General features: G+C 53.6%; 1 protein-coding gene across 9 annotated transcripts in view; it reads left to right on the top strand.

Moving 5' to 3' along the window:
- The first annotated feature begins 1661 nt into the window (after positions 1-1661).
- The window catches only part of PPFIA4 (PPFI scaffold protein A4), a 51417-nt gene continuing 36903 nt past the window's right edge, over positions 1662-16175 (top strand). For 7 of the 9 annotated variants that reach the window (XM_040462234.1, XM_040462237.1, XM_040462238.1 and 4 more), the window contains exons 1-2: positions 1662-1799; positions 14235-14866. In XM_040462234.1, the coding sequence (XP_040318168.1) occupies positions 14633-14866 (234 nt within the window). In that variant the 5' untranslated portion in view covers positions 1662-1799; positions 14235-14632. Of the gene's footprint in view, positions 1800-13984; positions 14070-14234; positions 14867-16175 lie in introns of those variants that run through there. The other 2 variants (XM_040462235.1, XM_040462236.1) reach the window with 2 other exon arrangements.

The raw sequence follows: 16175 nt of genomic DNA on the forward strand, positions 1-16175 counted from the left end.
CTTAGGAAGCATCTGTTTAAGACTGCTGCTAATAGCTAAACCTTACCCCACACCGAGGGTGGTACTAAAAGCTGTTCACATGGAAAGTGAGCCTGGGTCAGTGAAAATCAGAATTTGAGTATGTGAATGATAAAAATAAACAACCCCCGCCCCCCTCCAAGGACAATAACACCTTGCAAAGGTCTACAATCAAAAGTTGCTTTTTTTGAGGCAGAAGGGAAGAAGCACAGAACTCTGGTTCCCTGGACTAATGATGCCATGAAGCAGCAGGGAATTATTCTGATGGATCGTGTATACCCCATTTAGGAGGTACCTTTAAAAGGGGAGTGAAACTAATTTGGCTTAATAATTGTCTTCTGACTCAACTTCTAAGTTTTGGTATTAAACTTTGTGGTGATGATTGATACAATATTAGATACCTCCTCAGCTGTTTTCTTAGCATGATATTGACAAACACTTGGTTATGGTTTCAGCCTTCCTTCTGCATTGGCCAAGTTGCCTTTTCTAGGATGATTCATGTTTTAGTGAAAGGATGTGTGAAGTGTCCCAGGGATTTCCTTTCGAAGAACCCCAAGCCACCTGGAGAAGAGTTGGAACTTTCTGGACTACTTTTGTAAAAACTGCTTTGTAATTTTCACTTCTTAAAAGTATATCTCTTGGTTTTGCTCTCAGGGTCAAACAAAATTACACAAATTTAGCTGTGTTTCTCACCCCCATAATCAGAATTACTCAGATTTTCCTGTCTTCCACCGAAGATCTAAGGAAACTAAGCCACTTGGTGAATATACTGGGCGAAAGAAAAAAAAAAAAAAGAACGGTATTATGTGTCGTTCTGATTTCAACTACATACAGCATTAGTTGCAGAAGATCCGGAACATGTTGTGTGTAAATCTATAAATATGTACACATTGCATGTATATAAAAATTCTTCACACTTGTAGTGGTGCGCACTGGGTATCCTAAAGAATTGAGTAGGCACTGTGATGAGACTTCACAAACCAGATGGGAAAGATGCAATTAATAGCCACACGGGACAGGGTATGGAGCAATTCAGGAAAATGGAGAGATTTAAGTAAAACTTGTCAGTCAGGAATCTGGCATGGAGACTGTCTTCATACTATGTGTATGTAACAGACATTTCATATTCTAGTAACAGTGTTAGCACGGACAGGTGCCTGAATTCAGGCTAGCGATACAGTTCATTGAAGTATCGCAACTGTATTCGGAAATGTATTCGGATTTCAAGGTTCCCCACTTAGGAAATAGATGCAACCAAAAGAAAAGTAATAAAGTGGTATGAGAGCAGGTGTGAAAGGTGACAAACCATTGGCAACCATTCAAAGGCCAGGACAGGCCAATTTAGGGAGCCGGTGGTTGGATTAGGAATAAGGGTAGAGTACAAATGGAGGGGCAGGACGTGTGCTCCTGGGAAGGAGGCAGGGGACTGCTGAACCCTGACACTTCAGTGGTGTTGGGTAAAACCCTGATTCTCCACCTCCTCAGAAGGGCTCTCCGGGCCAAGCCAAGATGGCGCGCAGTAGCATAGCGGCTCTCGTCACGTGCTGGGGCAGGGGCGTGGCCTCGGGGGAGCCGGCCAGGCCCCGCCTTTCGGGGTGGGGCCAGGGGCCTTTAGGGGAGGGAGGGGCGGGGCCTAGAGGCGAGGCGCTTAGGCGCTGGCGGAGGCTGCAGCTACCTCCGCGCTCGCTCCGCTCCCTAGGACGTGTCTGGCTCCCCCGAGTCGGGGGCGGCTCCCTTCCGCCTCGGAGCTGAGCTGCCTGGCTCTCGACGACTGCAGGCAGGTGAGCGCCCAGAACCCGGGCTGGGAAAAGGATGCCTCTTCTTCCCACCTCCAGCTCCCCTCCAGTTTGGGAAGGGGTCTCTGTCTAGCGCGCCTTGGAAAACAGCCCCGTTTTACTCCGGATGTGTCGTCTCCGGCTGGCAGAGATATTGCTCTCTCCGCCCCCCCTCGCCGGCTTTTGCAGTGCCCTGTGCCCTTGGGGGTGAGAATGGGGGGCGATGCCCGGTTTGCGGGAGGGCGTGGAGTTCTCCCTCATCTCCACCATCCTCGGAGGAGGGGGGCTGAGTTGGCAAGTCTCCCGGTGGGAGCTAGATGGACTGCGCCCCCATTTCCCATCCAGGAGAGTCAGAGAAAAAGCACCTCTTAGCTCTTGGGCCGGCTCCGCTGCTTTGGGCACAGGAGGTACTGAGGTCTTCGAGCTTGCCGGGGGGTCGTAATCCTTCCCGCGTTGCTCCTAACACCCCTTCTTAATATCGCTAGCTCTCCGTTCCTTGAACTGCCAGTCTCAGGCTGTGCCAGAAATGCCCCCATCTCCGCAGTGCCGGGGCTGGGATGGAAGGAGCGGCCAACCCGAGGTCTGGTGGGGGTGGGGGTGAGAGTGGGCGCAACCGGAAAAGAGGGCTGGAATAGATTCCTGAACTGGGAGGATGGGAGTGGGGAGTTGACTTTGAACCACGCAGTAGGAGTGTTTTCCAGTATAGATCCTGCAGGTTTTGATGGTGGGTGAGAAGAGAGAGGTCAGGTTGGAGGACTTGGAAATGTGGTGTGGGTGGTTTTCTTTGAGAAGGAGGAGGGATCCAGGACAAGGTGCCACTAGGAGCTGATGTCACCTTTGAGGAGAGGTCTGCTGGCAGTATCCATTTAGAGGGGTATGTTTGTTGGGGCTGCTATTCTGCTGTTCTATGTGGTGAGCGAGTGGTTAAGGAGGAGGCTTTGCTTAGTTAGCATGGAGATCCCCTCCTGGTGGGAGCTGAACAGGCCCCTCCAGTAGCCAGGTTTCAGGGACTTCCCTGTCTTTCCAGAGCTGTTGGAACTGATACCTAGTACTTTTGTTCAACACCCAGCAAACATTTATTTGGTACCTACTGTGTGCCAAGCACGATGCTATGTGCTGGGTCTTTTGAAGGCAATTTACGGCAATGGAGCAGCTGAAAGGTACACACTCTGTTAACAACTCCCCCGCTCCCATTTTATTGCACTGCTGTTGGATTAGGAAAAAGCAGAGCCCTGTCTACATGCTTTCAAACAGCTGTCTGAACTGGATTCCAACTCATCCACCCACTACCACTATTAACTGGACAGGTAGTCCCAAGAGAACCTGCCTTAGCAAAAGGGACAGTTTGAACGATTTTTCTTGGCTATTTTCTAGGACTTTGTCCCGAGGCCCGAGGAGGCTGCCTGAGATAAATAGCATCTCAAAATAATGAGATGATGAATCGCACAATGATTATTAGAGGCCAAGAATGCACGAGACACTCGGCACAGTGGGAGATGCCCTCTTGTGGAAGATAGAAGAGTGTGGGGAAGGGGGTGTGAGAAATCTCATTTAGTGGTACCTGGGCGTGTGCCGATGAGCATGTCATGATGTCAGAACCGTGGAGTATATGAGGTCTGGCAGTTGGGTGATAAGGAGGGATTGGAGGGGCAGGGTAGGGCAGGCAACCAGGCTCCTAGGTCTCTTCTCTGAGTTGGCTGGAATCTTAGAGTTGCCAAGAGTTGTCAGGGATGTCAGTGGATCTTTCAGAGCCTATGAGGCTAGCAGGGTGCAAGCTGGGGAGGGGAGGAGGAGTCAAATTTGAAGGCTCAGTAGGGCCAGGGAGCCGGAGACCAAGGGGGCTTTAGGATATGGAGACACTAGCTGAGGCCTTTTTATGCCGGGGGGACTCTCCCCTGGGGCCTTAGGCCCTTGGATAGGTTGCTGTAGGAGCAAAGGTGTGGCTTCTGATTGGCATGGGGTTGTGCATGGCATGTGTGTCCTGGAGAGGAGGTGGTAAGGAGCAGAGAGGACCACAAGAGTAAAAGCTGCCTCAGAGTCTAGGTCCCAGGTATGGATTCAGGAGGAATGGAGGGGAGGTCACAGGGAGGGGTGGTGTGTATTGCAGCCACATGAAGTCACCATCTGTCCCCCCTCTGGCCTGCTAGCTAACTGACCTATAATTAGCTCTGGAGGGCATACGGTGCTGGCTCACAGGAGCGTGGCACTGTGGATGGCTAGTGGGGTAAAAAGTACTCTGATGGACCGTGGTGCTTGGCCAAATCTGAGAGGGGCAGCTTCTAGGGGACCCTCAGTCTTTGCTGTGCAGAGAGGGGCCTGTGGGAACTGAGAATGCCATGGAGCAGGGCCGGTGGGGGGAAGTAGCCGTGGGAGAAGGAGCTCTGAGCTTGGATGGTGTGAAACTCCAGGGCTGGGCGGGGCTTGAGGACTGCCCTCTTCTCCTTGGCAATGGCTCTCCAATCCCACAGGAAACATTGCTGCCCAGTGCATTGCTCTGGTCTCCGAGAGCCTTGGGTCCTACAGACCCCTCTCCCGTCAGGTGTCTTCTGTTCCGCCAGGCGAGGCCAGCTCCAGCACGGAACAGCTTCTTGCCTGTCGGGCTGAGAGGCCTTGGCTAGGGCTGCTTCATTCTGAGAGAGCTGGAGGAGAAACTGCCACTGGTTAATTCAATTGGACGTACTCCCAAGTGGTGCTCGGGGCTGACCCCAAGGCTGTGTCAGAGACGGGTTGTTTGGTCGTGTGCTACTCTCTGTTGCTTTCGAGCCATTTCTTGTATACGGTAGTCCCCCTTGTTGCAGGGGGACCCACGACATTCCAGCACCCTCCGTGGATGCCTGAAACCGCGGATAGTACCAAATCCTATGTATGGTGTATTTTTTTTCTTATGCTACACACCTATGATAGTTTAATCTATAAGTTAGGCACAGTGAGAGATCGGCAACAATAACTGGTAATAAAATAGAACAATTGTAACAACGGACTGTAATGAAAGTTACATGTGAATGTGGTCTCTCTCCCTAAACATCTTACTGAACTCACCTTTGTTCTTGTGACGACGTGAAATGACAAAGGGCCACAAGATGAGATGAAGCGAGATGAATGACGTAGGCACTGTGATGTCGCCTTAGGCTGCTGTTGACCTTCTGATGATGCATCAGAAGGAGGATCCTCTGTGGTTGACCACAGGTAGCTGAGATCCCAGAAAATGAGACTGTGGATCGACGAAGGGGCAGGGGGGAACCACTCTATCTGTGTCCTCTCAAGTAGACTGTGAACTTCTTGAGGGTTGACGGCATATCTCACACGCCTTTTGAATCTATAACAATGCTTAAAATCCGGTATTGGATTCATGGAAATCAGCTCAATATGTAGTTGTTGGATTGAATCAAAGAGGTCTGTCTTCTGATTCCCTGGGTTCAAAGAAGCAGGGCTGCCTTGCAACTAGAAATATTTAACCTAGAGCAGAGAAGCCCCTGGGGACCCCGTATAGTGTGGTCTTACATCTCAGTGGGAGAATTAGATTCTATAGGCAGTAGGTAAAGTGAAAATCCCCAGATCCCCCATGAAGCATGGTGTATGGGTTTAGGTCTCTAATGCTGAACAGTAGCGTTACTGTAGATCAACATATACATTATGTTAATAGTATTCATGGTATATTAATTGTATAATATGTGCAGTGATTTTTAAGAGAGTATGTACAGTATAATTTTGTGGTTAAGTGTCAGATGAAGTAGCTGCTTTGCATTAGAGGCGTTTATTGCATATTTTGCTTGGCCAATAGAGTTGAAGTCTCGTAACTAAAATATGTGGCTGATGTGACTTCATGGCCACTGTCTTCAGATGGATGACTGTCATTTCAGAGGGGAGACAGGTTTGCATTCGGTGCAAGGAAAAGTTTCCTTAGGACAACGAGGGCTACCTCATTTAGCGGTGAGCTCCCATTCCCGAAGGATCATCAAATGAAGACTGAGCTGTCAGGGATGTGTAGAAGGAGCTCCCACCTTGTGTGGGAGGTTGGCCTACGTGACCTCGGAGAACCCTTCCAAGTAGGAATGTGCAGTTCTAGGTAAGGGACAGGGTAGGGTGGGCAGTGGATGGCAGGGGTCCTTGGCACATGCCACAGAAGAGGACTCTCCTTTGGCTTGGAGGAGGATGCTGAGAGTGGAAGGCTTGGGGGGTGGGGGCCAGGCTAGGACCTCGGCCTGGGCTGTTTTATGAGGAACGACGTTCTGGGAGATCCAGGGGGTATCCACCGCCATCTCTGATGCACCTGGAGCCCTGGGCCTGGGAGACCTGCAGGGTAGCTCTGATGGGTAGCAGTATAGAAGGGTGGGCTGGACCCAGTTCCTTGAACTCCGCTCACACGAGACTAACTGTGGAGCACCCCCAAAATGTTTGGCTTTTGTTTGGGGCAGAGTGCCTGGAACAAATGGAGTTTTCATTCTTTCACTATCATCCCCATCCCTCCCTCTTCTCCCTGTCACACGGGTTCAAGGCCATGCGTGCCCTTCGTGCACTTACAGTCTGTCATGACCAGCGATGTATGCTTTCATGATCAGACACACACACCCATGCATAGGCTCTTGTGGCGCCCGCATGCTCTTAGGAGCACACATGATTTCTTGACTCCTAGATGCCCGGGCTTATATAACCACACACACCTTCACTCCCATGACTATACACACACTCACAACACATTGTGATGATCAGACTCATAGTCATGTGTGTCATGAGCCCTTGGCGTATGACCACACACAGTCTGTCTCACCATTACACATACCTATGCACTGTCTCACGCACGTGCTCTCAGAGAGGACCCTGTCCTCACGACCGTGCTCTTACACGTGGGCACTCTCTCATGGCCATACATACACAGCACACGTTCTCATGACTGTTACACAGCATTGCACAGATACACGGGTCCCCACACACGTCCTCTGTCTCATAACCTCTCACACCCTTTTGTGCCCGTGCACACATGCACACTTTAGGATGCAGTTCTGAGTGCTCTGGGCCTTTCGTGCCCTGGTGCCTGACAGCACTTCCATCTTGTGTCCCTGATCCCCCCCCGGGAAGTTCTGTTTTCTGCGGTGTGACAGGTCCCTAATCTGATGGGCTGATCTACCAATACAGAGGCTTCTGAGCATTTTTTTTTTTTTCAACACCAGAAGAACCCTATGTGTCCTACAGGGACCCTAGTTCTGAGAGATTTCTTATTCCCCAGATATGCCACACTTACTACTTTGTTTCTTCTTCTGCAAACCTTATTTAAGGACATCTGTGAGTGTTAAACACTGGCTCTGCTTAGCAGAACTTGGCCCGGGTTACCGAACCTGATGATGGAAGTTCAGCCAAAGCCACATATGTGCTGTGTGCAGTGGCCCAGCCTTACGTTTTGCTTTATGCGAGCGTATGATCTGTGAGACATTCAGAATGTGGGAAAGAGTCGGTGGGCCCCCAGTGCCACCTGGGTAGCCTTCTCAGCTTTACGGCTGTGTGCCATTGACGTGCTGACTCTCTGAGGGAACATGTGTTTATTTTGGCAGGGGTCTCCTGTAGACAGTGCTTAGCCCAGGGTTTTTCTAACCTCTTTTTAGACTTGGAACCCTCTTATGCACACGAAACCTTAATCAGGTGGTCGGCCACAGTGACGGATTTGGAGCTGACGAGATTAAATTAAGAAAAGGGAGCTCGGGGGCGCCTGAGTGGCTCCATCAGACCTCACTCTTGATTTCAGCTCAGGTCATGATCTCAGGGTTCACGAGATCAAGCCCTATGTGGGGCTTTGCGCTAACAGCGAGGAGCCTGCTTGGAATTCTTTTTCTCCCTCTCTCTGCCCCTTCCCTGCTCACGCTTTTAGAAACATTTTTTTTTTTACATTTACATTTTTTTTACATTTATTTTATTTTTGAGAGACAGAGAGACAGAGCACGAGTGGGGAGGGGCAGAGAGAGAAGGAGACAGAATCCGAAGCAGGCTCCAGGCTCTGAACCGTCAGCACAGAGCCCAATGTGGGGCTTGAACTCACAAACCGCCAGATCATGACCTGAACTGAGGTCGGACGCTTAACTGACTGAGCCACTCGGGTGCCCCACCTCTGTGCCCTTTTTCCTCCTGGGCTGCCCCTAAAGGTACTCTCTCATAGTCTCTAAATCCTGCCTTCGTTTAAAGAGGTAGTTGTGATGGCTATACTTTTGGGTATTTTAGAAGAGGAAGTATTTAGAAGAGGAGACTCACAGTCTTTCTTTCCCCACTAGCCTTTGACGTTAGTCTTCCTGGGGTGGTGACAGTGAGGGTGACCATGCAGCCAGGTATGTCCAGGGTAGCCTGGTTCACACCCATGTCCTGGTGTGATTGTTAGCAGCGCCTCCATCCATTCTCAAGAAGGTCCTGGTTTGGGACGCCTGGGTGGCTCAGTCGGTTAAGCATCCGACTTCAGCTCAGGTCATGATCTTGCAGTTCGTGGGTTCGAGCCCCACGTTGGGCTCTGTGCTGACAGCTCAGAGCCTGGAGCCTGCTTTGGATTCTGTCTCCTTCTCTCTCTGCCCCTCCTCTCACTCATTCTCTGTCTCTCTGCCTCTCTCTCTCTCTCTCTCTCTCAAAAATAAATAAATGTTAAAAAATAATAATAATAAAAAAAAGAAGGTCCTGGTTTGGATGGTAAGTTGTATGTTCACCTAAGCGATAGGCCATGTCTTGGGAAGAAGGTGGCCCATACCTGACTGCTGGGGAGCCGCTGGGGAGATGGGCTTCACAGATACAGGCTTGGGGAACCTGCCGGATAGAGACATCGCTCCCTGCGTCTATCTGAGTGCACCCAGCATCAGGAAGGAGAGTGCCTGGGTCTGGCAGTGGGTGCTAACTGACACTTGGGTAGGGTTTTTTATTCCTCGTAACAGTTTCTGTCTCTTATCTCCTTGGACCCTCATGACAACCTATAAGATCAGTAGAGTGTATTGTGTTCTGGCCTTCATTCTCCAGATTTGGAAACTGGAAGCCCAGAGAGATAGTCTCACTGCCGGTCTTTTCGGGGGCCCGGAGAACTGGATGCTTTTGAAGGGACATGTAGCCAGTCAGCAGTGGGAAACTGTCAGGAGAGCTTTTCTAAGGGTTTTTCTCTGGGAATGGCTTCCTGTGGCTGACATGGATTGTTAGTTTTCTTACTGTGCTTAGAGTGAGCCCTGCCTTGAGGTGCTTTAGCGGCCTGGGGTGCCAAGAGTTAACACCGACTATGTGCTGGACAATGACCTCAGCACTCTGGGTGCATTAACGCCAGTGATCTACATATCGGCTGTCCGGCTGTCCGAGGAGGGCCTGGCTATCCTCCCCACTTCACAGATGAGGAACCGAGGCTCAGACAGATGAAGTCTCTTTCCAGAGTCGCATGTGTGGTCAGTGGGGGAGCCGGCAATCAGGCCCATCAGCCTGCTCCAGAGTCTTGCAAGGGAGGAGGGGTGCCTGTCTTGCTCTCAAGAAGCTTTACTTTTCAGAGGGCAAGAGAAAGGAACCTGCTCCCAGGCCTTGGGCCAGTGTTCACTCTTTTGGAATTCCTCTTCTTTGAACTTGGTCAGCGATGGTCTGCCCAGAAATGACTCTGCCACACGTATCTGTTCAGTCCCATGTATGTTAGGCCTCTGGCTGGAGCATCCAAAGACAAGTAGGAAATGGTTCTCACCCCAGAGTATTCAGGTGCGATGATGTGTCACGGAGATAGGTATAAAGAAAGGGCCGTGTCGGGTCCGTCGAAGGGCCAGTCTTACCTGTAGGAGAATCAGAAAGGGCTCCATGGAGGAAATAGTGTTTGAGATGGGCTTGGAAGGGTGAGCGGAAGTGCCTTAGACTGACATGGAAGGGGCCACTGAGGCAGGCTGGGTGAGATGCTAGAAGCTGACATCAGCTGACCCAGCTGGTGGGTCTGGGAGCATGACCCCAGGGTAGGGAGTAGCAGGGGAGGAGACTCACTGGGCTCTTGGGGGAGAGGAAGAGTGAGGGTGAGGCTTTTTGGGGTGGTGGGCTGAACAGGGAGAGGGAGGAGGGAGGAGGAGAAACTTCTGGGTTAGAGGGAAGGAGAGGTGGGCAGCTGGACTTCATTCAGAGGATTGTATCTGAAAACCCTGCAGGGTGAGGGGAGCTGAGGGCTGTTTCTGTAGTTCTTGCAGGAGTGTGGTGTGGGGTGCGGGGCTCAGGGGACTGTTGACAGCTCAGTTTGGAGTCCTTAGGGCATCTGGGGTCGGGGGAGGGCTTCAGGTGGGTGGCGGATGAGGCCTTGGAAATGAGTCACTTCCAATGGGCAAGTGACCATGGTGGCTGCTGTGCAGAGGCCTTCCCCAGGGGGCACGGGGGTGGGGGAAGCCAAGACGATATGTCCCTAGGCTGCCTTGTCCCTGGACAAGGGCGAGAAATGGCAAAGGAGTCATGGCCTGTCTTCCCTTTCTCAACTGCCTTCCCCTCCTCCTTGGAGTCAGACAGACCGGGATCGAATCCTAGTTCTTCCTCTTCCCAGCTGCGTAGACTTCGTTACATGACTCTGAGACCCAGTTCTCACTGGGAAGAACTGGAAGAATTGGGTCTTCCTCGTGAGGAATTGTGAGGATGGAAGCAAGTTAATAGATGTTAACCGACAGCCCAGTGCCTGGTATCGAATACATCAGAGCTGCTATCGTAATCAGTATTATTTTCCTAGAGGACCACCTCCCTCCCCTTCCTCCAGTTGAGTGGGAGCATGGGAAGGAAGGGAGCACGGCCCTCCTCTTTTGCCTCCTTGCTCTGAGGGGCTTCACCCTGAGGCCCCCTCTTGGCCAAGCTCATGGCCCACTCACATTTGGGCACAGCTCCAGCCAGCTTTGCCCTAACCCTTTGGCCTCTACAGGGCCACCAGCTTTGCCCTCGATGAGCTCCCTCACCATGGTGGGGCCTGCCATCTGGTAGGGCAGTAGGGAGCCGGCCCGTGTGTGTGTGTGTGTGTGTGTGTGTGTGTGTGTCCAGCCAGAGCATCAGACCCAAGTCAAGTGCACAGCCCTTCTGTTTGTTGGGAAGAGATGGGGGGGGGGGGGGTGACTCTTGGAAAGCCAGAGAGGCCTCAGATTTGCCTCTTCTGTGTTTATGAGTCCAGACACCTGGTGTGGGTCTGACCCCTCCATACACACTCACACACTTGCACTCACACTCATGCCTGCTCTCTCTGGAGCCCTCTTCCTCGGTGTCACAGCCTGCCCATACTCCTCACCGGCAAAGCCCCTCAAATGCTCACTTTGGGGGCTGGTAGCTGTCGCCTCTGAATCAGGACCTGTGAGTGTTACTTAGAAATTGTGCAGGAGTTGAAGAGGCTTCTGGTAGGATGAGGTGATAATTGCGCTATTGAAAGCCGGCCCTGGAACCAGAAGGAGCCAGGTGTCCCGACCCGGTTGCCCTAGGGCTCCTGGCTATTGTTCACCCTGCTGCACAAGTGGGGGCAGGGTAGGGGGGTCCTGGCCAGCCATCTCAGGGCATCTGCCTGGCATCGCCCTCTGGGCTCATCCTCAACCTGCTCTACGTGATGCCATTTCACTAGCGGAAGTGGAGTGGTTACCTGGCACCTGGTTGGGAGGGAGGCTGGGAAAGGCTGGGGGCAGCCAGCTTCTCAGTTGCCAGAAAGACCAGGAGGACTGGGGGAGGCCAAGCTGGACCAAATAGCCAGCACATCCCGGCGGGCAGCCTGAGGTCTGTTCTTCCTTCCTGAGAACCTCCCAGCCCCTTTTCCGTAGGAGCTAGGACAAGCCCTCCCACAGGCCTGCCTTTGCCCTCTACTAAGGTAATTCACACGCCCCTGCAATCATGGGGTGCTTTCTGCTTTTCCCAGCTCTGTGTTATCTGTGATCTCATCCCTTGAAGGTGGGCAGAGCAAGGGTCGTGGGTTCCATCTTACAGCAGAGCTCTCAGTAGGTGGCGACAAGCCCAAGGTCATCCGGCTGGTCTGTGGCAGAACTGCACCCGAGGTGTCCAGAGTCCCGGCTCTGGGCTCCTTCCTCTCTTACTACACTGCAGGATGCCTGGGGATCTGTTGGACTGAGGCTGTTCCCAGGACCCTGAGCTCCTGAGTGCACTACACTCTTCTTCCGAGGACAGGTTCTGTCACAAGGAGCCTCTTCCCCAGCCAGACCCTCACTTCTCTCTCATTTCTTCTTGGAGTGGGATGGGGGAGTGGGAGGGGACGAGGGCCTGGCAGCTGGTGAGTTTGGAGAGGTTGTGGTCTTTTAGCCTCACAGATTAGGGCATTCGGGGTGAGGGTCGTGGGCACAGTGGGAGGGAGAATTGGAGGAATCACTATTATTGGCATTAGTGAGTTGGCACTCCTGGCAAGACTGGGGTAGCAGCCCCTCCTGTCTACTCCCATCTGCTCTGTGGGGCAGGGACGTTGGGCTGGGAGGGTGCAGACCAGGGTGCTACTTTTGACCTCTGTAGCTGCTAGGGACCCAGCCCTCCACGGTGGCTTCCAGCTTGGGGAAAGGATCCCCTGGATCAGAGTCTGTGTCCAGTGTGGGTCTGGGAGCATGTGTGTGGCCACACGTGCATGTCCCAGGTCCCCATGGTTCGGCGTCTGCTTGTATGCATGTGTGCGTGCACGCGTGTGTGTGTGTGGGCGTACCCACATGCCTGCCTGAACTCCTGGGCCCCCTGGGAAGGACTGTGGGGGTGAGCTCAGGAGTTCTCAAGCTGGTGCTCTAGCTTGTGTCTGATCTAGGCCCACATTCCTCCCCAGCCTCCCTCTTGCTGCTCCCATTTCTGCCTGGATCATGAGTACTTTTGGGGGGGGGGCAAGCGGGGGATGATAGGTGGGTTCAGGTAGAAGAGGCTTGGTCCTTCTCTGGTTTCCCTGCTGGGTTCAGCCCTGCCACAGGCTGGGGGCTGCCCAACGTCCAACTTCTGTCCTCGCATCGGGTCCTCATACCTCCTGTCTTTCCCCTGATTGTCCCAGTCTGCCTGTTGCCCAGTCTGCCACCGGGGGCGGGGGGTGGACAAGACGCAGTCCCTGTGTCCCCCAGATGGTAAGAGGAGGGAAAGGAAGGAAAGCATCATTTAGAGGGCATCTCCTGTGTGTGCCCATTACCGTGCTGACTGCCTCACATCCTGTTTCTCGTGCAGCAAGAGCTCTTCGGAAACGGATTAAAGTAGTGGCCTCCTGGCAGTGGGCAGGGGGGTTGGAAGGCAATGGCAGGCAGAGGAATCCCCAGCTGCACGCTGCCTTCCTTGGTACACCATTCTTTGCTCTGACCCCTGGGCTTCCCCGCGCCGGGCTCAGGGTGTTCTCAAGGCTAGGCTGGGCACACGTTCCCCAGCAGGGAAACCAGCCTGCTGGCAGTGGCAGCGATGGGCCGTTACACGGTGGGAGAAGATTCCCGGCCATGTGCAGGGGCCCGCACGCCTCGGGAGACTGACACCCTTTACCCCCACCTGACCGTGGGTTCCTTCGCATCATTGAGTTCCTGCTCCGACACGGAAGTCGCGGGCCACGACTTCAGAACGGAAGCCTGCTCTCTGCCAGGTTTCAGGAGGAGGGGCGACTTGAGCTGGAGCCTCTTTTCCTTTTTATTTTTTTAATTTTTTTTTAACGTTTATTTATTTTTGAGACAGAGAGAGACAGAGTATGAATGGGGGAGGGTCAGAGAGAGGGAGACACAGACTCTGAAGCAGGCTCCAGGCTCTGAGCTGTCAGCACAGAGCCCGACGCGGGGCTCGAACTCACGGACCGTGAGATCATGACCTGAGCTGAAGTCGGCTGCTCAACCGACTGAGCCACCCAGGTGCCCCTGGAGCCTCTTTTCCAAATGATGGGCATGGAGCAGGTCAGGGCTCTCTGCCACCCAGTGCCCAGCCCGTGCCTTTCCAAGGAACCGTACTGGGTCAGTGGTCAGGGTAGGAGGTACCCTGGCCTTGTCTCCTGTAACCCTAATAGTGCACCCTGTGTGGGTTCACACCTGCTTAGAGCCCTTTAACCCCTTCTGTGCTTACCTCGGCCTGAGTGCAGGGGGGAAGGCTATGGTGGGGGCAGAGACCCTATTTACCCCCCTTTCACTTACCCACCCCTGGGTCTCAGGAGGACTCTGGGCAGCCTGCTGGCTGCTCCCCTGCCACTGACTGAATCATTTCTATATTTGGCCAGTGAGCCACGTGGGTGGGGAACCACTCCACTGCGGCTGCACTTCTGACAGCTGGGGGGTGGGGAGAGCTGGAGGCAGAGGCTACGGCAGCGGGCATGTGCGTTCCTTGGGAGAACTAAGGAAGGCGCCATCCGAGTGAGTGAGTAAGCCTGGAGGAGGGGCATGCGCTGACATCTCCTTCTCCTCCCCCACGTTCTGGTCCAGGTCCTGTTCCCCCCCCCACCCCTCCCACCCCGCCGCCATCCCCTCCCCTGGATGCCCTTCTTTCCTCAGCTGGTCCTCATCACAGCCTCTTCTCCCACAGACCACTGCCCTCCAGAAACGATGGGCGTCGCTAGACCCAGCTGGGACTCTGCCAGGCTCCAGCACTCAGCCTAAGGACGGGCCCTCTTCCAGCCCTGCTCTCCCTGCCTGTCATGGCCACACTCGGCTGCTTCCCGCTTGTCTGGGGACATAGGGCACCCAGCCCCAGCCCTGAGAGGTTAAGCCAGGCCCTCTGGCTCCATTCCACAGGGGCACTCCGGGCACCAGGCCCCTTTCAGAGCAAGAGCGACTGATGCCATGGGAGAAGCCCCTGCCCACCTGCCCACTCACCTGGCGCTGCCTGCTCTGAGACCCATGCACTGGGTCCCCCTGGAGGTGCCAACCCTGTGAACCCCTCCCCTGTCCCCCGACGCTGAGAAGGCCCTGTCCACCCCCACCATGTGTGAGGTGATGCCCACAATCAACGAGGGGGACCCCCTGGGCCCCCCCCATGGCGCCGATGCTGACGCCAACTTTGAGCAGCTGATGGTGAACATGCTGGATGAGCGGGAGAAGTTGCTGGAGTCCCTTCGGGAGAGTCAGGAGACCTTGGCAGCCACGCAGAGCCGGCTCCAAGATGCCCTGCATGAGCGGGACCAGCTCCAGCGCCACCTTAACTCCGCCCTCCCCCAGGTAAGGCCTGATTGTCTGCACCTCCCCACATTCTGCCCCCCTTCCCCCCCCCCCCCCCCGCCCTGCTGAGCCCTGCTGAGCCCTGCACACTCTGGGCCCTCAGCTTATCTTCATCTGTTTGCTTATCGACAAATGGAATTCACAGAGCATTTAACTTTCCTTCATCTCCCTACATAAATCCTTTCCCTGTCACTCCCAAGCTCCTCAGCCTGGCATTGGCTTCACCTGGAGAAATGGATGGAATTTGATGCGGGAGAAAAACCCAGCCATAGCTGCCAACTGCAGTGAGCCCATGCGGCCACCAGGTGGCACCCTAGACTGGAAAGACACTTCCGCCTTGCCTGATCCTCACCAGTGCCCTATTCTTGGAGGTGGTGGGTGGGGAATCACAGAGGGTGGAAATGGAGAAGCCTTAGAGAGCATCTAGTCCTCTTAATGCACAGATGGAAAAAACAATGGGTATCACATAGAAAATTCTAGGCAGAGCTGAATCTACAAGCCAGGGGTCTTGACACCTGTCTCATGCTCCTAAATCAACACCACTACCACTAGCAACGATGATCATCATTTCTGTTTTCCGTGTACTAAGCACTGTGTGTGCGGCTTGCCCCACTAAATGCTCATAGCTATGAAGCTGGTATGTTACCGCCATCGTCTCTGTTTTACAAATGATGGAGGTGAAGCTCGAGGAGATTAGTCAGTTGCACAGCCTGTGAGGGTGCTGCTGGGACCGGGGAGGAAGCTCTGAGGAGCCACAGGGCTCCTGACTCAGCCCCAGGCTCTTTCCCCACATGTGGGGAGGAGAACTGAGGTGAACCCAGGAGGGCTGCGGAAATCTACTGGGAGCTCAGAAGTGGTGGGGGGCAGAGTCTTGTGATGCTTCATCAAGAGGGATATGGAGCCCTGGTGAAGAAATGGCGCGAGAGGTCCCCGCTGACTGTGCATGAGGCCCCGAACAAGCCCTAGAATGAAGGAGCCAGTCCCTGGCCCTGGGGCCCACAGGCTATAAAGGAGATGGATTAAAAACCCAAATGCGGGAAGACCAAGCAGGGGAAGAGAAGAGGGGCTCCAAAGGGTTGTTGAAATGGTGGTAAAAGTAGCCGCCTTTGGTGGACTTGTGCTAAGTGCTTTCCATGCGTTGGCTCATTTGGTCATTGTAGCAACACATGAGGGTGGCCTCTACTTGTGTCTTACAGATAGAGATGGAGGTTCAAACAGGCTAGATGACTTGTCCAGGGTCACACAGCTAATGGGGCAGAGCTGAGATCTGATTCCAGCCGCACACTGGGAACTTCAGGAGGGCAGGGAT

This window comes from Herpailurus yagouaroundi, unplaced genomic scaffold (genome assembly GCF_014898765.1).
Source record: "Herpailurus yagouaroundi ecotype Mexico unplaced genomic scaffold, PumYag 308, whole genome shotgun sequence".
NCBI classification, from domain to species: domain Eukaryota; kingdom Metazoa; phylum Chordata; class Mammalia; order Carnivora; family Felidae; genus Herpailurus; species Herpailurus yagouaroundi.